Here is a 23,604-nt window from a genome sequence, read left to right as displayed (position 1 = left end):
TGGCAATAAACTTGCTGGATGCAGGATTACCACAACCTTCAATTTGTAAAAAGATGCAATATGTGTGAAGTGCAATAAAACAAGGTATGCCTGCAGCGCCTCTTACCCCCAATTATTTCAGGATAATAATAGCCAGTAGGGCCCATAGTATAGTAAGGATAACCTAACAAGAACAAAAACAGGAGGTAATCCTGTTTTCACTTGACCCTAAACTCTTGTCTTTTCAAATAGTGGAATACTTTAAAAGTTGCCGGAGTAGTTTCCTTTAGCGTGAAATCGCCCCTAAAAAACTACAAGTCCCATTAAGCAGCAGGCGCAGCACAGTAAGTACTTCTCAGAATGCCGCGGAGCTCCGCCCTAAACCCAATCTGGGCTTGCAAACTATGACGTAACAGTTTGCTAGGACCTGCAATTCTTTCTGCACTCTTTATCCTCTTCCGCGCAGAGTCACTAGGGCATTCTGTTTGCCCTTTGGCCCTGAAACCCGCCTCGGCCTCCAATGCTCCCCTCCCCCATCTCACTAAATCCTCTGGTGGCAAACATCCAGCAGTCACGTGGAGAGCGCCGGATCTTCGACTGGCCTTTGAGGCTTGGAAGGTAGTAGATAGGCCTTGCGAGCTTCCGTCCTTTGGGTCAAAGGTGGGGGTTTAAGTGCTTCCGTCACTTCTTGGCGACGCAGGTAGGATAAAGAGCGCCGGGAAGTGCCGGCGGATCAGGGGCTGAGGAGACGGTTGACGCCGGACGTCGCGGTCGACTGCGCAGCCAGCAGCAGGTCTGTCTTGTTTTCCACGGGGTGGCGGGGGTGAAGTGTGAGGGAGAGTATTACCTTTTACAGGTTTGCTTGTTCACTTTCTTCGGTTACTTTAGCTTCGGGACAAACATACCGCTTTCTTCAGAGGGTGGCGATAGTAGGACGTTTGTGTGTGTGGCGAGGAGGTGGAATCGGAATAAATGGCGTGGAGGGGACCGCTGTGGGTTAGGGGGTGGTGTGCGGCTTAGGTATTAGAGGAGGCGGGGAACGCAGTCCTGTCTGTGGGTGAAAGGTTGCGAGGCGCGGGTGCGCCATGTGTTACAACCACGTGCGGTGGGTGCCCTGGGGTCCTGTGAGCTTGATGTCCTCTCTCCCAGCCCCTGATGTCCGTGCTCCCTACGTTCGGCGCCACCTTCGGTCGACTAGGGACAGGGATTAGCTCTTCTCAGCTTTCGGCGACTGCACGAGTCGCTCTGCATGGTGCGTTGGGGCGGCGCTGGCAAGGCTGTTGCGTACTTAGATAATGGCGGGGGGACCGGGGCTGCGCTGCGTTTCTGTTTCCCAGTCCTCGTTTACTCTCTGCCACTACGCGGATGGTGGACGGCGGTGGCGGAACTGGTAGGGCAGCTTTTTTTCGGGACCTAGGCTCTTAGCGTCACTGACAAGGCTACACTCGGGGCTTGGTATACGGAGGTGACGCCGAAGTACCTCTGTCCAACCTAATTGCTGAGCATCATCGTGCAATAACTTGTCTTTCTAACTCCTTTAAAAACAAACCAAAACAAAACTTAACACCTTTTCCTTTCCTTTGGTTTGTGCTTTAGCGCCTCCCATACTTTTGGTTTCCCAATCCGGTAGACACGCTGGAATGTTCCCTTTGTCTTACTTTACTTACATCAGGGGCATTTCATTGTTTCTCTGGTGACAGGAAAATCTAGATCTGCTTCAGATTGGAAAAATCCCATTTCTCCTGGGCTGAGTTTGTAGAATCAGGAAGTTTTCCACAACGATTGGGCTGCATACAGGTATATACGGTTTCCAGATCCCTGGACTTGAGAATTGCAGGGAAATCTTTTTTCTTTTTCCGTTCATTTAAACAGTTCATTTAAACAGTACAGTGGAAATCTTTTTTCTTTTTCCGTTCATTTAAACTTATTGAAACATTCATTCTTGTTTGAACCTATGAGATAATATTTTTGTAACATGTTTCATGAACTTCAGAAGTCTCACTTTACATTTGAGCAAAGTGTCAAGAAATTAGCTTTTTTTGACTTGTTTCTGTGGTGAGGTATTTTTTTGTGTGTCTGTATGAAGGTGTTAGTATTTCACAGCTTTCTTTCTTTTTTTTTTTCTCTCTCCTTGTATTTTGAAAGAAAGATCCAGCTCTTGCAGGATTGTGAAAAAAACTGGGTGCATAGTACTGTAGGGATTCAAAATTATCACTTTCACTACTTTCCCCAAGGACAACTCTGATTTAAAAAAAAAAAAGCAACACTGCAGTTTAGGATATTCCAACGAAGAAGAGAAATCTTATTTTATAGACGAAAAGGAGAGGTTGTGGGGGGTGGGGGGGTTTGAAAGAAAGTCTGTTGCAGAAAAGTGAGAGTTCAGGGTGATAATTTCTCACTGTCTGAGTTGTTGAAGTAGTCGATTTCTTGTAGGAGATGCACTGTACATTTTTTTCCTTTTTGGCACCTTTCGGTAGTTGAGGATTTTTTCATATTGATGATTCTTCTGTTGGTATCTGTAATTGATAATTTCTCCTATGTAGTAACTTTTACTATTGTTCTTTATTTCTTTGTATGGCTTTTGAGTTATTTGTAATGTCATTTTATTTTTGTCAGAAGGACTTCCTTTGTGTTTTTGTTTTTGTTTTTTTTTGTGGGGCAAGTCTACTAGTGAAGGATTCCCTCAGCTTTTGTGTATTTGGGAATGTTTTAATGTCTTCTCCTTCATTTTGAAAGATAGTCTTTGAGTTTATCATAGTTAAGAGTTTACTCATTACTTAACTCATTGGATGTGTAGACTAATGGTTTTCATCAAATGAGAGTATTTTCTAATTTCTTCCAATAGTCTTCCAGCCTCCTTCTCTCCTCTTCTACTGTGACTTCCATTATGTGTATGCTAGTGTCCCACAAGTCTCAAGTTCTGTTGATTTTTATTTATTCCTTTTCCTTTCTGTTTCTCAGATTGTATTTTCAATTGACCTAGCTTCTAGTTTGCTGATTATTCTCCCTGCTAAATTCAGTTGTCATGCTTTTCAGCTCTGAATTTTTGTTTGGTTCATTTAAAAAATAATTTCTACCTTTTTATTGATGGCTGATTCTTAATTTCTTTTATTCCCATGACTTGCCTATAGTTCATTTCTTCTTTGCATGACTTGTGATTTTTTTTTGTTGGCAACTGAATATTTTGAGTATTATAATGTGACTGTCAAACAAAAACAAATCCTGATTTAGATAACAAGAGACCTTATTCAGAGGCACTCCTGCAATACAGAGAACACTCTGATTTCAGAAACCTGAAAATGTCTTAAAATCAGAGAATGACTTTTCTTTTATTGAGACGGGTAAACAGGTTAATAGAAACTTTTTAAGGGGAAATCGAGCAAGCAAGGGAGAGTGAGCAGACAGCATAATTGGCATGGTTGATGGGAGATGAGTCTCAGCTGATTCTTGGATCCTTGGGATGAGTTGTTACTAGGGGCACGCATTTGAGTGCTTGATCGTGGTGGGTTAGCCGGTATCCAGGGGTTTATATGAAGAGAGAAGCCTGACTGAAGTCTGGTTAAGACAAGACAGTAAGAAATGTGCAATTGTGAACCCTATACTCTGAGAATCAGATTCTCCCCACATCCCTAGGGTTTGTTGTTGCTGATTGTTATGGGTTGTAAATGTGTGCTTAGTAATTCTGTGGTAAGCTGTTTTATAAAGATTGTATTCTTTGTCCTGCATGGTCTCTGAAGTCTTCTGTGGTAGCTTAAAGGTCAGCCAGGTAGCTTAGAAGTCAGCCAGGAATTTAAAAGAGATTTCCTTGAAATCCTGGAGCAACAGAAATAACAAAAACTAAACTCAATGTCTTTGCAAATTGATTTTGTTTAGGGAACTCCTTTAACACTTAGGTAAGCCCAGCCTTAGCATGCACTTCCGTCTTGCACAGAACCAGATACAAAAGTGTAGGGTCTTCTGAGGTCTTTTCTGGCATGTATGTTGCCCTGGACATGCATGTAGGCTTTGAGATTCCCTGGTATACCTGGGGCCAATCCAAAGCCCTTATTCTTCCATGTTTCTTTTTTACCACCCTCCTTCTTTTGGGCTTTTCAGTCTGTCTGCTACTTGCCTTGTCATTTTGTCCTTGGCCCACGTAGCTGTGGCTGTTATTTCAACATTCCACACCAAGAAGCTGCACCAACCCTGAGAAAATTTTGAGGCTGGCAAAACAGGAGGATATTCTTGAGCTCCCTTTGGGGGTCTGCCATATAGGTCAAAGCCCACTATCAGAACTCTTAAGAACAAGGTCTCTTATGCATCTGGCAGCAGCGAGCCACACCAGATATGCTAGCTCCTTCCAGGGTGGGGATTAGGGGGTTGTAGGCAGGTAAAATAAAAAGTTACAATATTCCGTAAGTAAACTGCAGCAGCTTCTTTCCTAGTTAAGGATTCCTCTGGTTGTTGGTTTTGACTGTTCCCCAGAGTTTCCAAAAAGTTGATTTGGACAATTTTTGTCACCTTAATCATTGCTTTCGTGTAGAAGTGGGTGTTTGGATGTTGCTACCTCACCATTTTCTTTCTTTAATTTTTTTTTTTAAATTTAGGTATAGTCAATGTACAATATTATGTAAGTTTCAGGTGTATAACATAGTAATTCACGATTTTTCAAGGTTATACTCCATTTACAGTTACAAAATATTGGCTATATTCCCTGTGTTGCACAATATATTCTTGTAGGTTATTTTATACAAAGTAGTTTGTACCTCTTAATCCTTTACCCCATGTTGTTCCTCCCCTTTTCCCTCTCCCCAGTGGTAATCACTAATTTGTTCTCTAGATCTGTGAGTCTGCTTCTTTTTTTGTTTTATTCACTAGTTTTATTTTTTAGATTCCACATGTAAGTGATAATCATACAGTATTTGTGTTTCTGACTTATTTCTCAAAGCGTAATGTCCTCCAAGTTCATCCATGTTGTTGAAAATGGCAAAACTTCATTTGTTTTTGTGTCTGAGTAGCATTCCTTTGTGCGTATGTGTGGCGTGGCGGGCACATCTTTATCCATTCATCTCTTGACGGACATTTGGGTTGCTTTAGTATTTTGGTAATTGTAAATAATGCTATGAAGATTGGGGTGCATGTATATTTTTGAATTAGTGTTTTCATGTTTTCGGATATATACTTAGGAGTGGAACTGCTGGGTCATATGGTAGTTCTATTTTTAGTTTGTTGAGAAACCGCCATACAATTTTCTACAGTGACCGCACCAATTGACATTTTACTAACAGTGTAGGAGGGGGTCACTTTTCTCCACACCCTCACCAACATTTGCTATTTCTGTTCTTTTTGATGATAGCCATTCTGACAGGTAGGAGTTGATAATCTTATTGTGGTTTTGATTTGCATTTCCCTGACAGTGCTGTTGGGGATCTTTTCATGTGCCTCTTGGCCATCTGTATGTCTTTGGGAAATGTCTATTTATGTCTTCTGGCCATCTTTTAATTGGGTTGTTTGTTTTTTTATGTTGAGTTGTATGAGCTGTTTATATATTTTTGGATATTAACCAAAATGTCAGTCATATAGTTTGTAAGTCTTTTTTCCCATCGGGTAGGTTGTCATTTTGCCTGTATTTTCTTCTAAGAATTTTATGGTTTCCAGCCTTACATTTAGGTCTTTAATCCATTTTGAATTTATTTTTGTATATGATGTTAGAAAATGCTCTAATTTCATTCTTTCACATGTAGCTATCCAGTTTTCCCAGCACCAGTCTTTTCTCCATTTTATATTCTTGCCCCCTTTGTCACAGATTAATACTTTACCAATTTCAGTGATGTCCCTCTCCAGATATGAGCTTACCTTTATAAAGTAGTGGTATCTGGATAAATAATGCCTCTTATTTAAAAATTAAAACATGTTTAAATGACATAGTTCCCAGAGAGTAATTTTCATTTATAATTAATACATGATTAATTGATAGGGCATGTGACAGACCTTACTTCATAGACAGTTGTTGTTTATGTAAAGTAAGATTTATACTGATGTCCCAAATAAACTTTCTTGCCTCCTTTTCCTTCCCTCCTTCCAATTCCTTTTTCTTTGCTTTTAATATTATTATGAGTCACTTTCAGATAATATAATGAATGTAGTAGTATTTGACAAACCTAAAGTGTTAAACAAATTTAATATAGTATTGAGTATCAGCTATGTTTAACTTTTCCCATTTGTGCAGTTTTCAGAAGAGAAAAAGTATTAGGTAAGCTTTAAGTTCCATTCAGACCTAGGGATTCTATTTTTACAGTTCAGTCCACTTCCTAGTTAAATTTATTTACTTATTTTAATGAATTTCTGTAAATTCTTTGACTTGATGGAAAAGATTTACCAACTGACCTATGCTATCTCCCTGTGCTACTGAGCAAGTTTTATTAATATTTGTTGTTTTGAGTGTTGATTTGAATCCCATGTAATATTTCCAAAATGTCTCCCAGATGACCCTCACTCTCCCCAGTTTTTGCCCTTTAATCTGTCATAACTAATATTTACTTGCTAAGATGATACTTTATTTCCTGCTCCTATAGTGCAGAGCAGTTTGGTGGGGTATATATAGTTCATAGAAGTTATGCCAGTAATTTAAAAGATAATTTCTTCTTTAAGAATTGAAGTGTGGACCATGTTAATGTGATAATATATGTGTGGTAGATAAAATAATGGCCCCCCCCAAATATGCTCATGTCCTAATCTCTGAAACCTGTGAATATGTTTATCCTATCTGATTAAGTATGATTTTGCGATGGAGAGATTGTCCTGGATTATCCTGGTGGATTCAGTGTAATCACAAGGTTTCTTATAATAGAAAAACAGAAGGGTCAGAGTTAGAAGAGAAGTAATGATGGAAACAGAGATTAGAGACAGATCTGAAGATGTTACGCTGCAGACTCTGAAGATGGAGAAGGGGGTGATAAGCTTATGCAGGCAGGTGGCCTCTAAACTTGGAAAAGGCACAGAAATAATTCTTCCTTCGAACCTCCAGAGGGAACACAGCTCTGCTGATCCATTTCGGACTTCTGACCTCCAGAACTGTAAGATAATAAATGTGAATTTTTAATCCATTTTTAGGTTTGTGGTAATTTGTTATAACAGTAGTAGGAAACTTGACAGATTATTATGAAAGTCCTGTTGTGGGCTAGCAATTTATAGCCTTATCTAATCTTAAACTCTGTAAGGTAGGTTAGGTAAACTATGAGATTGACTTCTCCCCATGGCCACACGGGAGGTGGTAAGTGGTGTATTCAAAGATAAGGCTTTTTTGACTCCAAAGCTGTTACCTATCTCATATATCTCATGCTCTTTTGACACAGCTGTTGAGGGTAATAAAGGTCAAAAATAAACTTCTTGTTGGATATAAGCAAAAACTGGTGCCAAGTAAAAATTACTTAGGACTTGGATGTGGAATTTTAAGCCAGATCAGTGAACTTTTTCTGATGTGTTATGTTAAAACCTTTTTTTTTTTTTTTAATGCTTTAAGTGAATCTGGTACCTTCCAGTCATTTTGTAAAGCACTGTGATTTGGAAAATATTGATTCATGAGTTGCATAGATTTTTCAAATGTTAGAAAATATTTTTTAAAATCACATTTGTTAATATTATTGTCAGTCTCATCTCAAAAGTCTTTAAGTGCTGGGAAGCTGCCAGAGTCATAGTGGCAGGTTGGAATTTTCCAAAATCCTAATTTTCATTTGAACATATGAATATTATCATTGCAACAGAGACTGTCAGTTGTTTATCCTGAAGGACTTATTTATTTTCTAGAAAATGTGTGGCAGACTTATCATTAAAACAAATGTCAGTTGGTTTGTCTTGACAGACATTTTCTGAAAAATGTCTGGCAGTTACCCAAATTTGAATATGTAATCATAGCAGCAAGAAACTATGAAGCGTCAGAGATTTTAATTTACTTGCAAACTCATAGTTTTCCCATAATTTATGGATACTGGGAGAAATCTGGAGACAAAGGATACTTTTTTACAGTAGCATTTACTAGTGTCCACTTTTGCACATGATTCCTGAGCCTTAGTTCCTACAGGGTGATATAAAGAGAACTAGATGATATTTGCATTACAAACAAGAAATCCTAAGTTTAGGGATATTAAATCTTTTATAATGGGCAGTGTGGTAGGCAGAATAGTGGCTGCTCAAAGCTGTTCATGTCTTAAACAGGGACCTGTGAATTATCTTATTGGTTAAAAGGATTTGCATAGATTAGGACTTAACTGGCATTACCCTGGATTATCAGGGTATGCACAATGAAGTCTTAAGTATCCTTAGAAATGAAAGAGGAAGATAAAGGTCAGATCCAGAGAGATGGCATTTTGCTTGACTTGCCTTGCCTTTACTAGCTTTGAATATGGAGGAAAGGATCATGATCCAAGGAATGCAGTCAGCCCCTAGAAGCTTTGCCCTAAAAGGGAAAGCTCTGTTCTCTCAGGGAGCCTCCAGAAGGAATGTAAGGTAAATAAATGAGTGGTATTTTATTACAACAGCAATTGGAAACATATAGGCAGTAAGCAAACCTGCCCATTGCTGATGAGGTAGACATCATTTCTATTTTTTTCCAAGGCTCTTTGCTGTATGAGCATCCTTGAAAAGATAGTTTGAAACAAAGACATGCCTTCTATTGAGTTTTTCCTGAGTATGCAAGTTCATTGGCCACACTGTTAAATTTGACCAGAATAGGCTAGGACCACATCTGTTCAGTTTATCTTATAGACTACTAAGAATAGGACTCCAAGCCTAAGGAAGAGCCCAAAACTTAGTATTGACTTCAGAGTCCCAGACCTAACCAAATGAACAAGTTCCATAGACTATCAGAGTCTACCATCTGGCTTCCTTAAGGCTGTGTGTTGACCTTCCCACTTAGCCTGAGTCACTGATTCAGTTGCAGCAGGATATATTCATGAATGGCCCATAGGAAAAAAGTCTAGGGCAATTTTGCCATAAGTAATAACTGTGGCCAGACAGTTTGAGACTCACTTGAATGCAGTCCACTGATCATTTCAGCTAAAGTTGTGGAGAGATTTTGTACTGCCTTTCATTAGTGAATGGCTCCCATTGAGAGGATAACTACCTGCAGTGTGGCCATAAGCCAGAAGTCAGTTGCCCCTCTGGTGAGTTTCTCCAAGGAAACAAAAGTAGCCTCATTTTGGAGAGCACTTTGCAGTTGTCCAAAGGCTGCATGACTACTGACTGTGTTTCCTGAAACAGTTGATGATCTGTTATGACCTCCCCTTAATGTGGGACACAGTGTTTTCTAGAGAGATGCAAGTTAATTCCTGGCTTCCATGTGAGAAAGGGCATACTTGGTACCTCTGGCAAGAAAGGGTTGATTCTGATTGATTATGTAAGTTCTCAAATGGGACTACATTAGTGTTTCCAAGTGGGCACAGATTTAAAGTGCTTTACACCATGTCTCCTTAGCCAGTTAGTAACCCTAGCGTTTCCAGGTGAAAAACTGAATCACATCCTTCTTTTTAAAAGGCCTGCTGAAGACCACACAGTCCTACCGTCTGGCTCTGATACCACCTGGATGACATTTGTCTACCCCTGGAATGACTTATCTATGGCTAGAGAAATGAGGGTGAGGGAGACATTCAGTAATGACGGTTAAGTGTTTTGCTTAGGAAATGCAGTAGCTGGGACATTCCTGCTGTTTCTATTTGAATGGCAATCAAATTGTCACCTGAGCTCTCTGGCTGGAAGGCAGATTCAACACTCTTAAATACAAGAGGCTTGCAACAATTTGGGAGAGCCACACTAGGACACCTATTTGTATGAGGAAGACTCCAGGGTCAGTTTTTAAACACATGGGATGATTAATGTTGTTAGATTTGTTAACAAAGGCTGTATTTCCAGTAGCTATAATTTCAGCTTTTGTCCAATCAGTTGTCACCTGCTCATGACAGTCCTTTGGCCCACAAAGGCCAGGTACTAGAGGAGTGAGGGGATTTTTGTAAGCCTTGCAGAGATCCATTATGCCCACCTCTTTGACCTGCAAAGGTCACCATAGGGAGGCTCCATAGGCAGTGTATTCAGGAAGTGGTAATTATCCACTGGGTACACTGCTCTAGAACCATTTCAGTCTCACAAGAGATCCAGGTAGCTGAAACCAAGTTTGAATCCTCTAGGTGCCAGTTTGGACTAGAGCGTGCCACTTGGGCTGACATGGTTATGCTATTGGCAGAAAGAAAAAAGCAGTAGCCTAAGAATGGCTAAGTTTCTTCGAATTTCCTTGACATTCAGTGCTGAATTTTTAAAATGGGTTTGTATAACCCAGCACCCAATTTGTCCTGATTCTTAGCAAGGAAGAGACTGAGAGGGGGTTATCCCTCTCTGGGAACAGCTCATTCAGTGGCCCAACTTGCCTTTCCACAGTTTGTAGAAAAGATGAAGATGAGGGGGTTAATATCAGGATTGTTTTCTGAGTCAGTTTTTGAAAAGCAGACCTAATGCTCAATAATTCCAGATGGCTGTGGATGACAGGGAGTGTGGATGGGAATGGTGGAGGTACATTGACTACTTTTACTTTTGTGGTAAAATGTGCACCATTTTCAGACTGCATATTATCCAGAAAGCTGACCACATGACAGATCAGTTCAAAGGCTACAATGATGTGGCCAGAGTCAGCTGATTGGTGTGGACCATCAATCCCATGACCTGAAATGGTGGTCAACTATGGGGCACCCAGGATGAATAGACCTGAGAAGGCTTAAAGGTTGGATGCACTCAGACTTCCAGAATGAGGAGAATCAATGCCCTGTGTGTCATGGCCTTCCCAATCTGGAGACAACTGGGTCATCTTACAGCATGTGTCACAAGGTAGCCTCTGCAAAAAACTAAAGACCCATTTACTTGGAGCCCTTTCTGTGATGGTGGACACACAGCCATAATCAGTGCAAAGAGTGCAGTCCAGATAGCAGTCATACCCATCTTGATCGTACCCAATGATCAAGGCAGTGCAGGCTTGATCAATAGCTTGATTTCACTCAGCATACGTGTCTGTATGAATAAACCATATGATTCCTGTAGTAGCCATGATTTATTTCTCCAGTTGGTGGTACTTTAATGTGCCAGTCTGTGTGTTCCCAGTGAATTTAAGGTTCCTGCCTCATCGTGGAAGGAATCTGGACATGAGACAGCGAGGTTAAGGAAGTAAAGTGAGGATTTATTTAAGCAAGAATACGCTCTCAGAGGGAGAGCAGGCAGATAGGTGAGGAGCTGCTGCCCTGGGTTCCATTGGCAAGTCAGTTATGAGGGGCATACAAATGAAGGGGTGGCATACTCATTGGGGAAGCAGGAGTTTGGGGGCCGTATTCCCCTACAGAACCAGATGGAACAGTGAGTGACTTGGATACCTATTTCCACAGAGCCGTAAATGTTTGAGTCCCTCTAGTCTCCACAGTGCCCCAGCATACTAGGATGGGTTCCATTTGGGGGTGGGGAGAATTTGGTCACAATCCTAGCCACCTTTCTGTGTAAGGTGGCTAATGTCAGGGTACGCACAGAGTACCCAGGGAGAAATCAGTGGATGTGAAGTAAGATGAGTTTCACATCAATACGCAAGACATGTTTTCTCTTTTACTTTTGATCAGCTTAGAATACTTAGCTAGGGTGTTTACAACTTTGCCTTAGCCTTTACTTCTGCTGGAAGGCCAGGCAGAGATAATAAGATTAGTCTAATGTGGGAGCTTTCATATGCCTATGTTCATCTCCTTTCTCAGTCTTTCTCTACTCAGATATTTCTGTTTATTGCTTTTTCCCAGTTTTTGTCCCATACCCCAGGCTGCTGAAGTCAGTACTTTCATACTTGTATCTGAAGCTATCCTGGAAGCTGCCCTAGTCCTGAGAGAGCTCTTCCAAGGACGAAACAAAGGCAAACTCCTGCACAGATTTCTCAGGGAGCTGCGTGAAAGAATGAATGAGACCCAATCCTTTGAAAATAATGTCTGTATTGTTCCCTGTGGCACCAGTAGCCTTCACTGAGAGTGTGGGCTGCTCTCCCTATGGTCTTTGTTGACCTAGGGTATGGACAATGGTAGACAAGAAGTTTAAAATCCTATGGTGCTCTCCTAATTTTTTTTTTTTTATTCACTAAGCTGTAAATTTGGGCTGTAAATCTTAATTATCTTTTGTAAGTTTTTAGCAGATTCCAGAGTTCTGCAGAAGTTGATTCTGATAGATTCTGCCAGCATATTATTTGTGGGAGGGACCGAACTTTGGATTTTTCCCCTGTTCCACTATTACAGTAGTCTCCTCCCATCCCTTTTCCTCCTTTGATTCTAAGAAGCACTGCTGTTTTGTGAACCACTATGAAAGGGAAAAAAATAAAACTGTCCAATGGTGACATGCCTGTTGATTGTACCACATACAAAAAGTAAAAACTACATTTAAACATGAGCAAAGTGGGGAATTCCCTGGGGGTCCAATGGTTACTACTCCATGCTTCTGCTGGAGGGGGCCCCAGTTTGATCCCTAGTCAGGGAATTAAGATCCCACAAACTGTGTGGCAAGGACAAAAAAAAAGGAAAACGGGTTAATTTTACTGTTAAAAGAAAATGAGCAGAGTGGGGTGGAACACTGAGCTTTTTTGTACTGCATTGTTTTCCTCCCTTGATTACATTTGATTTAATTCCTTTCTCCATGTTTTTTCTGCTCTTTTTCTGTAGCTTGTGATTGGCACAGTTGAAGAATCTAGAATTTACAGACTAGGAGTAAACGCAGATATGTTGCATAACTCTCAATCAAATGATATTCCTCAACGTCGTGACTCAAATTACAGTAGCCCAACTAACAAGCATTCACTGGAAGAGGATGAAAGCAGTAACTTTATAACACAGAGCAGGGATTTGCTGAGCCCAGTGTACTGCACACAAGAGTCAAGAGAGGAACCTTCAGGGCCAGAAGCTGGAGCAGATCCCTCTGATGGTCAGCAAGATTCAGAATGCCGCAGAAACAAAGAAAGTATCTTAGGTAATAATCTCTGCTCAGAGGTTGGACATTTGCACATGCTGCTTGTTTAACTTATATTTTGTGCAGCACAGGTAATTATGGAGGATGACCAATTTTGAGGTAGATGTTTAGCTAATACACATCTAGTTTCTTTGGTCAGGTCAGTATGCCTGTCTCCTACAATTATTTGCAGGAGGTGCAAGTAGCAGAGTGGAAAGCTTAGTTATGGGTACCTTGCTTCTTTCTCCCTGGTTAAGAATTGTTTTCCAGAAAGAGTTTGTGGCCAGTTTGGCAGAAGTAGTATTTGATTTGCTTTGTTGTTTGATCATTTAAAGTAGTCTGACTAATAATTACTAAGAAAACTGTTATATTTGCTTAGCTGTTTAAGGAATATTCACTAAAATTTGGAAGTGATATTTTTTTGCAGTTTAGAAAGTATCTTAATAAGATTGCTTCTAAGATATGTTTTATCCCTCTGCTTAGTTAGTTTGACAGTTCAGACTAAGAATGTGATATGTTAAATTTTATGAATGAAACCTGAAACCCTATTTCACCTTACTGGTTGGCCCTCAATTTTTCATCCCTATTGTACCTAATATTTACCTTGTTTGGTTTCAGTGATTTGTGCATAGGATTGTAACTTGAAATTCTCTTTCTTAATCTACTTTCTGCTACCTTCTAAAGACTTTAAAATTTATATGAATATGAGAACTGTTTATAATTCTTTCCGAACAAGACTAATACCTTCAGAATCATTAACCCCACTACAATGCATAAAATGTAGCTTCAGCTTAAAATCATTTAAATAGTTTAAAATGGTTAGAGTTTAAAATCTTCACATACTGAAGTGTACGTTACTGTTATGTCTAAACATTCAATCATTATATTTCCTCTTTTTTATTTCATCTTGAACTGAAGGTAAAAAATTTTCAGTACTAAAATTTTATGTGGATAGGAAAGTATTCTTTTTGAAGGTGGCCTGTTCCACCTCTCTCCCGCCCCCACAGCAGCATGTAAAGTATATCAAATATAAGTTTGATATCAAATATCAAATTTTCTTCAGTTTTTTAGATGAAATATTCTACATACAAGAGAACATTTTAAGAAATAAAAAGTTTTCTACCGCCAGGGTAAGCAATAGAACGTTATTTCTTTCTTTAAAGCCCATTTGTTGCCTTCACCTGTCTTGGTCACCTGCTTCTCCCTGCCAGAGCTATTAAAGTACTCATTTAAAACTCTTTAAAGTGTTCTCACTGTTCAAGTGCTAAATAGCTAACAGGTAGCAGTGTTGGTAAGTGAAGAAATTTGGATGTTGGTGAGGCTAATAAACTGATTTGAAAGTAGCTTCTTTAATTTAGTAGGTGAATCTCTATCCCTAATTATAGCCTTAAATTGTAAACATTAGTTTTATGTTGAATTTAAGTCATCCTTCTGCTACCTTTTTTCTTTTATAAATCATTAGGAAAAGAAGTAGTATTATTGATGCAAGCCTTAAACACTCTTTCAACTCCAGAGGAGAAGCTGGCAGCACTGTGTAAGAAATATGCTGATCTCGTGAGTATTAAGGGAGCGAGGCCCGTATATAGTAGGGCAAAATGTGTGTATGTTCTTGATAAACTTTAAAAATATAATTTTGATATAGTTTCACATGTAAAATTATATTTTATTACAAAATTGAAGGGAAGAATTAAATTTCTTGGGACTTCTGTTGATAGTATGGCTTAGTTTTATGATACGCTATATATTATATTACAATGCTTTCTGAGATGTATCCTGAGAGTCAGTCAGCCTTAGTGTTTCCAGATCAGCATTTTAGATGCCTCCCAGTTGGGAGGGAGTGGTTTCTATATTCAAATTCAGGAATTCTATACATGAAAGGAATGTTAGAAATAAAAGTGTTAACCATTTTGATTGAAATTTTGAGTTACATGAAAAACAGTACTGTTTCTCAGGAAGTATTTACTGAGCATCTACTATATGCTAGGCATTGTTCCTTTTTCCATCTTCCAAAGAAACTGACTCATGGAAGAGTTCTTTCTAACCTATGTTATTTCAAGTAGCACTCCTTCTGGGATTATAGAAGCATTGTCAACATGGAAACCTTGCTAGCTTTTTAAAAGCAAAGAATGGAAAAGGCATGGAACCTTTTGAAGAATAGATGTGGGGAATTTTTAGAATAGTTGGTTCTAATTTAAATGCCAAAATTCTTGCATTTTGTGAAGCACTTATGTGAATTATCACTGACCAAGTTTGTGCATTTTCATCTATTATTAAAACAACTATTCTGTATCATAAACTTTACTATATTTTGTGAATAACCGTTCTAAAAACAGAGCTGGAACAACTCTAGTTACTGTTTCTTCAAGTGGTACATGCATATGTCATTTAGCAGCCTGGCATCTTCTGATACTGTGAGATGTAGGAACCCCAAGCATCAGTGAAAATGACCTAGAGCCATCTGAATGCAAAGATGGCAGCAGTCAGTGTTGCTGCATTGCTGACCTCAGAAAGGAATGCTTCCATTGCATATCAAAGTCTCTAATAGTATAGTCACATGATGGAAATCAAGTAGGAATTGGTAGAAAAAGAAAAAAGGGGAGAAAAGAAAAAGTTGAGAAAGGAGTGAAAGTCGGGTAGGAAAAGCAGCAGAATAGGTTAGGTTGACTTACTGATGTGACAGCAGCAGCCAGCCATGAAAGGATTAGGGAAGAAAGAGAAATTGACTAGCATAGTGGGCTAGGTCAGTCCTTCTTAGACTCATACATATCACCTAGAGATCTTGTCAAATTACAGATTCTGAGTCAGTAAATGTAAAAGACACTTTACAGTAGATTTTAAGTGGAGATGGGGAAGATGGTTAAGATAGACTTGCATTTTAACAAGTTCCCAGTCGATGGCCAGAGCTGCTGGTCCAGGGACTAGACTTTGAGAAACAGTGATCAAGTTATTTATTTATTTAGATATGTTTTTGAAGGATGGGGATATGGCAAGTGAGAGTAACTGCATTTGTTTGCAGAAGTGATACATTGGAGACTTGACTAACTAGTAGCCTTTTATTTGGTAGTTTTATCCTTGTGGAGATCAGTAGTTCTTGTGAATAATAAAAACTAGGTGTGTTTTGGTTTTAAAAACATGTTTAAAATCTGTTTCTTGAAAAACTCATTTTCTAAAGAGTTGGATCACTTTGGGAGTATAACATCACCGTCACATTGTGGTGGGTAGGAGAGGTTGAGTCACAGACCCCACCCTCAGGGTGGTGACCCACAATCGAAAGGGAACTAAAAACGTGGAGCAAAGGGGTTGAACCCCACATCAGGCACCCAAACTCTTAAGTCCTGTACCTGAGAGAAGCCCCCAAAACATCTAGCTTTGAAAAACCATCAGGGGAATTGCACCCATGTGACCCAAAGGGCTGTAGTTGACTGAGAAATGCCTCTTAAAGGGTGACTGCATAGACTCACTCTCCCCAGGACCCCATGCAGATGCAGTTGTTTGAAAAGCACACAGACTTTATGTGAAAGAGATTGATTTGCTAATCTCAGAGCATGGGCCTGAGAAGAAGGGGCTGGTTGGAATACTCTCCAAGGATGGAGGTGCAGGCACCATTTCTGTACTCTCACTCTAAAGCCAATGGGTGCCTTATTTTTCCAGCTAGATGTTTTTCTTCTCCTAGGGAGGCTGACATTTCTGCACTTTCACTAAATCTTATTAAATGTTGCTAACGCCAGTGGGAGCCATTTTCACGCTTTCCCTCTGCCACACTCCGTACCTCTGGAGGGGAGCTTTTATACATGTTTGGTTCTCTGGTTTTGCAGCTGCAACTCAAGGTATGCCCTGTGATCACCTGGCCCTGAAAGCCAGCAGTCTTGGGTGTCTGGGTCCCTCAGGACGGTAACAATTGGAAAGACAGTTCTTGGCAACGTACCACTCGCAGGGCACTGCACAGACAAGAGACTTAAACCCAGCCTTAGTCTTTCTGAGAAGGAGGACTGTTTGCTTGTCCAGGAGCTTTAGCTTGAGGGGAAGGCTTCTGGTGTGACACACTTCTAGAGGTCTGTGGAGTTGCTCTCAGGGAACAGAGGCTGGAGGACAGGACCTTTGCACTCTCCCTCTGCTTTGCTTCAGCTTGCTTCTATCTGCCAGAAAGGACCTTATCTGGTGCCTCAGGTTTTGTGTCTGCTGCCAGGGGACACCTCTACATTGCTTGGCTCTGGCGGCCTGTGGTGGTCAGTGGGTCGGTCCCAGAAGACGGTGACCAATGGAGGAGAGTTCTTAAACAGCTACCATCCCAGAGCACAGCAGGAGGCAACGGAACAGGGAGCTAGGGCTTTCTGTGAAAGAGACTGATTAGCTTATTTTCATGGCTACGGACTGAGGGGCAGGCTTCTAAATTAAACACACATCAAAGGGCTAACTGTAAGCCTTCAAAAGACCTAGGAAGGCAGGTGCTATCTTTGAGCTCTCCTCCAATGCTCCAGAGTGCTAGACTCTCTTGGAGGGGAGCTCTTAACACGTGTCTGGTGCCCTACTTTTGTGGCTGCTGCCCATGGAATCCCCCTCCCCGCCCCCATGAATGCCTGGCCTGTTGCCCAGAGAGGCTTGTGTACCTGGGTCCCATAAGAGTCAGAGACACAGCTGGCTACCACACCCAGGGCACTGCACAGACAGCACACTGCAAACACCCCCTCCTTCTGTGGAAGAAGCCTGTTTGCTTGTCCAGGAACTTTGGTGTCAGGGTCAGGCTTTGGGTTTTGCACACATCCAGAGGCCTATGGACTCGCTGTCTGGGAAAACAAGCTGAAGGATGACATCTTTGCACTCTCCCATTGCCTCACTACAGCTTACCGTAATCTCCAAGAAGGTGCTGATCCATTCTTATGGAGGCCTGAATTTTACAACCGTCACCAAAGGGGCACCCGCAGATGGCCTGGTCTGGTGGCCAGCAGAGCTTAGCTTAACAGTTGTACGGGACTGTACATATTTGCATTCTTTAAAAGCTGCTGCCTTTCAGGGTCAGGCTTCCAATCAGCCTGAACCTAGGTGGTGCTGAGGTCTTCCCTGACCTCTTTGGGACACTGACAGGTCCTGGAACACACTCAACAACTGGGAGATATTAAAAATAAAATGAGCTGCTTGGACGAGCAATCACCAACGTTTGAGAGACAAGCAAGAGCTGCAAGGTTGAAGGATAAGATTCATCTCCTAAATGGAGGCCACTCCTCCAAGACTGGCAGAGGTGGCTATTTCATGGAGCGTATAAAAGCAAACACAGAAAGTCAAGCAAGATGAGGAAGAGGGGACATATGCTGTACGTGGAACAATAAAATAAAACCTTGGAGAAAAACATAATGAAATGGAGATAGGTAATTTACTTGATAAAGGGTTCAAAGTAATAATCATAATGGTGCCCACTGAGCTAGGAGAAGAATGCATGAACACAGTGAGAAGTTCAACAAAGACAGAGAATATAGGAAAGTACCAAATCGAAGTCACAGAATTAAAAAATTGAAAAACACTGAAAAATACACTAGCGGGGTTCAATAGACTAGAAGAAGTAGAAGAAAGGATCATTGAGCTCAAAGCAAAGGCAGTGGAATTCACCCAAGCAGAGCAGCAAAAGGAGAAAAAAGATTTTTAAAGTGAAGGCAGCTTTAGGAATGTGTGAGACAACATCAGGTGGACTAACATGCACATTATAGGGGACCCAGAAGGAGAAAAGAGAGAGAAATGGGCAGAACTCTTATTTGAAAAAGAACGATTGAAAAGTTCCTTAACCTGGGGAAGGAAACACATCCAGCTCCGAGTTCCAAATAAGCTGTACTCAGAGGAACCCACAGCAAGACGCAGTATAATTAAAATGTCAAAAGTTAAAGACAGAGACTTAGGGCAGCAAGAGAAAAAGCAACTTGTTACACATAAGAGAATACTCAGAAGACTATCAGCAGATGATTCAGCACAAACTTTGCCGCCCAGAAAGGAGCTGCACAATATAATCAAAGTGCTGAAAGAAAGAAAGAATACCCAGTAAAGTTACCATTCAGAAGTAAAGGAGAGAGAATTTTCCATACAAGCAATCCTACAGGAGGTGATCACCACTAAACCAGTCTTATAAGAAAGGTTAAAGGGACTTCTTGAAGCTGAAAAGAAAGGGCATTAATTAACAGGAACATATATAAATCACCGTTAAAGGTAAATATATAGGAAAGGCAGTGGATTAATCTTTTGTAAAGCTAGTATGAAGGTTAAAAGACAAAAGTAGTAAAAATTACTGTAAAGATAATAGTTGGTATTAGGGGATACACAAGACAAAAGATGTAAAACATGACATCAAAAACATAAAAATTGTGTGTGGGAAAATAAAAACTTAGCGCTTTAGAATGTATTCAAACTTAAGTTGTTATCAACTTAAGATACACTGTTATAAGCTGTTACCCGTAAGCCTCATGGTAACTACAAAGCAATACCCTGTGGTAGATAACACAAAAAATAATGACAAAGGAATCTAAGCATACCATTTGCAAACTGCAAAGGAAGAGAGCAAGAAACAGGAAAGGGATGCTGGAACGAGAAAACAATTAAAAAAAAAAATGAAATGGCAATAAATACAAATGGACTAAATTCTCCATTCAGAAGTAGTAGAGTGATTGAATGGCTGAAAAAAATAACATATTTATACACAGCTTACAAGAGACTCACTTCAGATATCAGGACAGGCACAGACTAAGAGTGAAAGGGGGGACAAAGATATTCCATAGAAATGGAAACCAGAAGAAAGCTGTGGCAGGTATACATATATATATATCAGACAAAATAGAGTTTATGAACAAAGACTGTAATAAGAGACAAGGGGATTACATAATGATAAAGGGGTCAATCCAGTAAGAGGATATAACATGTAAACATTTATGCACCCAGCATAGAACCATCTATATATATGAAACAAATATTAACAGTCCTAATGGGAGAAATAGACATCAATACAATAATAGTAGGGGATTCTGATACTCCACTTACATCAACCATATAGATCATCCGGACAGAAAATCAGTAAGAAAACGTCAGCCTTAAAGAACATGTGAGATCACATAGATTTATTAGATACATACAGACCATTCCATCAAAAAAAAAGAAAAATCCAGCAGAATCACACATTTTTCTGAAGTGCACATGGAACATTCTGGGGAAGAAATTATGTTTTAGGCCACAAAACAATTCTTAATAAAGGAAGATTTCAGTGTATTGAGCATCAGATATAAACCTAGAGCTCCATTGTGAAACAAAACTGGAAAGTCTACAAATGTGTCAGATCAAACAACATGTAGTGAACCAACCATGGGTCAATGAGGAAATCAAAAGAGAAATTTAGAGAAAAACAACCTCGAGAAAATGCGAATACAACATAACATTTATGGAATGCAGCAAAAGCAGTTTTAAGAGGTAGGTGGTCCCTGGTGATAAAATGCCTAACTCCATAAACAGTCTAACTTTACACACCAAGAATATAGAAAAAGAAGAATAAATGAAGCCCAAAGTTACTATAAGGAAAGAAATAACAAAGATCGGGATGGAAATAAATTAACAAAGACTCAAAAGACAATAGAAGAGATGAATGAAATTAAGAGGCTTTTTTTCTTTTTCTTTTTTTTTAATTTATTTATTTTTATTTTTGGCTGTGTTGGGTCTTCGTTTCTGTGTTAGGGCTTTCTCTAGTTGCAGCAAGCGGGGGCCACTCTTCATCGCGGTGCGCGGGCCTCTCTTGTTGCAGAGCACAGGCTCCAGACGCGCAGGCTCAGTGGTTGTGGCTCACGGGCCTAGTTGCTCCGCGGCATGTGGGATCTTCCCAGACCAGGGCTCGAACCCGTGTCCCCTGCATTAGCAGGCAGATTCTCAACCACTGCGCCACCAGGGAAGCCCAAGAGGCTTTTTTTCTTTTAAAAGAAATTGATGAACGTTTAGCTAGACTCGTCAAGAAAAGGACAGGGCTTAAATAAATAAAATCAGAAATAAAAGAGATGTTATAACCAACACCACAGAAATACAAAAGATTGTAAGAGTGTACTGTCAACTGAAAACAAAAATGCACAACCTACGAGTTGAGAATTATGTTTCATTTGGCAGACTTTCTGAGTACTGTAGCCTGGGAGACACCCTCTCAGATAGCTCTGGGGGACTGCTCCAGAGAGGTCAGGGAGGAGCCAGGATATATAGGAGTTTTCGCAACAAAAACAGGTAGTTGGAACATCAGAAGCTTACTGTTTAAAGAAAACTAGAAATCTCAAGTTAATGAATTTAGCACTTTTCTCTGTATGGGAAGATGCAGGAGTCTGGGCTGACGGAAATCATTTCTTTGATACACACCTTAGCTATGTAGGGTCACATCCTGTTGTCTCCTATCTTGAGTCCCTTCAGGGTGCACAGCTGGGGGCAGTTGGAGAGTTTGATGGCTTGATGGCTGCAGCATCCTTTGTTTAGTGCAATGGCTGGCAGCATTCTTAGTCCACACTACTATAAACAGTTATATACTAGCACATTGTAGAAGAAATGGATAAATTCCTAGAAACGTACAAGCAAGCAGGACTGGATCATGAGGAAATAGAAAACTGAACATAACCAATAACTAGTAAAAAGATTGAATCAATAATCAAAAATCTCCCAGGAAACAAAAGTTCAGGACCAAACAGCTTCATTGGTCAGTTCTACCAAACGAAGATTTAATACCTCTTTTTTCAAACTCTTCAAAAAAGTTGTAAAGGATGGAACACTTCTTAACTATTTTTTATGATGCCAGCATTACCTTGTTACCAAAGCTGACAGGGATACCACAAGAAAAAGAAAATTACACTTCAGTATCCATGATGAATATAGATACAAAAATCTTTAACAAAATATTAGCAAACTGAATCTAACAATACATTACAAGAATAATACACTATGGTCAAGTGGGATTTATTCCAGAGGTACATGGGAGATTCAGCCTCTCATATCAATCGGTGATACACTTCATTAACAAAACGAAGGATAAAAATCATAACATCCCCTCAGTAGATGGAGACAAATCATGTGACAAAATTCAACATCTGTTTATGATGAAAACTCTCAAAGTGAATGTAGGGAAAATGTACCTCATAAAAAAAAGTCAGTGTATGAAAATTCTGCAACTAACATACCGAAAGATGATGTATTGAAAGCTTTTCCTCTAAGACAGGAACAAGACAAGGATGCTCATTCTCATCACTTTTATTCAACAGAGTATCGCAAGTCCTAGCCAGAGCTATTGGGCAAGAAAGAGAAGTAAAAACTGTCACTATTTGCAAGTGGCATTATATGATACTGTACAGAATCCCCTAAAGACCCTACCAAAAAAACTCTTAGAACTAATGGGACAAATTCAGTAAGGTTCCTAGATACAAAACTAATTTACAAAAATGAGCTGGATTTCTCCTCAGCAAGAGCTATTAAGAAAAGAGTTCCACTCTAAAATTGTATCAAAAAGAATAAAATACCTAGGAATAAATTTAATCTAGGAAGTGAAAAACCTGTACACTGAACACTATAAGATATTGATGAAGGAAACTGAAGAAGACACACATAAATGGAAATAAATAAATTTCATGCTCATGGATTGGAAGAATTAATACTACTGAAATGTCCATACTGCCCACAGCAGTCTACAGATTCATTAAAATTGGTATGAAAGTACAATGGCATTTTTTTACAGAAATAGAACAAACAACCTAAGTGTTTTTTTTATGTAACCACAAAAGACCCTGAATAATCAAAGCAAACTTATAAAGGAAAAACAAGCTGGAGGCATCTTGCTCCCTGATTTCAAACTATATTACAAAGCTATAGTAATCAGTGTGTTATTGTCATAAAAACAAACACATAGATCAGTGAAACTGAACAGAGAGTTCAAACTCATGCGTACATGGCTAAATTATTTTATAAGAAAAGAGCCAAGAATATACAATGGGAGAAGGACAGTCTCTTGCATGGATTGTCTTGAGAAACCTGGACAACCACATGTAAAAGAAAAAAAGGGGACTTCTGTCTTAGACCATACACAAAAAGTAACCCAGAATGTATTAAAGAATCCATTGAATGTAAGACCTGAAACCATAAAAGTTCTAAAAGAAAACATGGGTGGTAAGCTTCTTAACATTGGTCTTCCCAGTAATTTTTTGGATTTGATGCCACAGCAAAGGCAGCAAGAACAAAAATAAGTGGGACTATGTCCAACTAGACAGTTTCTGCATAGCAAAGGAAATGATGAAAAAATTGTAAGTGTAACTTACTGAATGGGAGAAAATATTTGTAAATCATATATCTGTTAAGGGGTTAATACGCAGGATATATAAAGATAGATAAAAATATATGTAAATATATGTACATAAAACTCAATAGCAAAGACCAAGAAATTCAGTTAAAAATGGGATAGAAGATTTGAATAGACCTTTTTTTTTTTTTTTACTCAAAAAAGACAAAGAGATGGCCAACAGATACATGAAAAGTTGCTCAACATCACAAATTATTAGGAAGTGTAAATCAAAACTATAATGAGCTGTCATCTCACATCCTTAGTATGCCTATCAAGAAGATACAAGATAAGTGTTGATAAGGATGTGGGAAAAGGGGAATCCGTGTGCA

General features: G+C 39.6%; 1 protein-coding gene across 1 annotated transcript in view; it reads left to right on the top strand.

Moving 5' to 3' along the window:
- The first annotated feature begins 499 nt into the window (after positions 1-499).
- Positions 500-23,604, top strand: part of LOC118889463 (gamma-taxilin-like) — a 46,867-nt gene continuing 23,762 nt past the window's right edge. The window contains exons 1-4 of the mRNA XM_036841226.1: positions 500-597; positions 691-772; positions 12,675-12,978; positions 14,420-14,511. Coding sequence (XP_036697121.1) covers positions 500-597; positions 691-772; positions 12,675-12,978; positions 14,420-14,511 — 576 coding nt within the window. The remainder of the gene's footprint in view (positions 598-690; positions 773-12,674; positions 12,979-14,419; positions 14,512-23,604) is intronic.

Source organism: Balaenoptera musculus, chromosome Y, assembly GCF_009873245.2.
Source record: "Balaenoptera musculus isolate JJ_BM4_2016_0621 chromosome Y, mBalMus1.pri.v3, whole genome shotgun sequence".
Classification (NCBI taxonomy): Eukaryota; Metazoa; Chordata; class Mammalia; order Artiodactyla; family Balaenopteridae; genus Balaenoptera; species Balaenoptera musculus.
The sequence above is the reverse complement of the archived record's forward strand: the minus strand, read 5'-3'. Positions and strand labels throughout refer to the sequence as shown.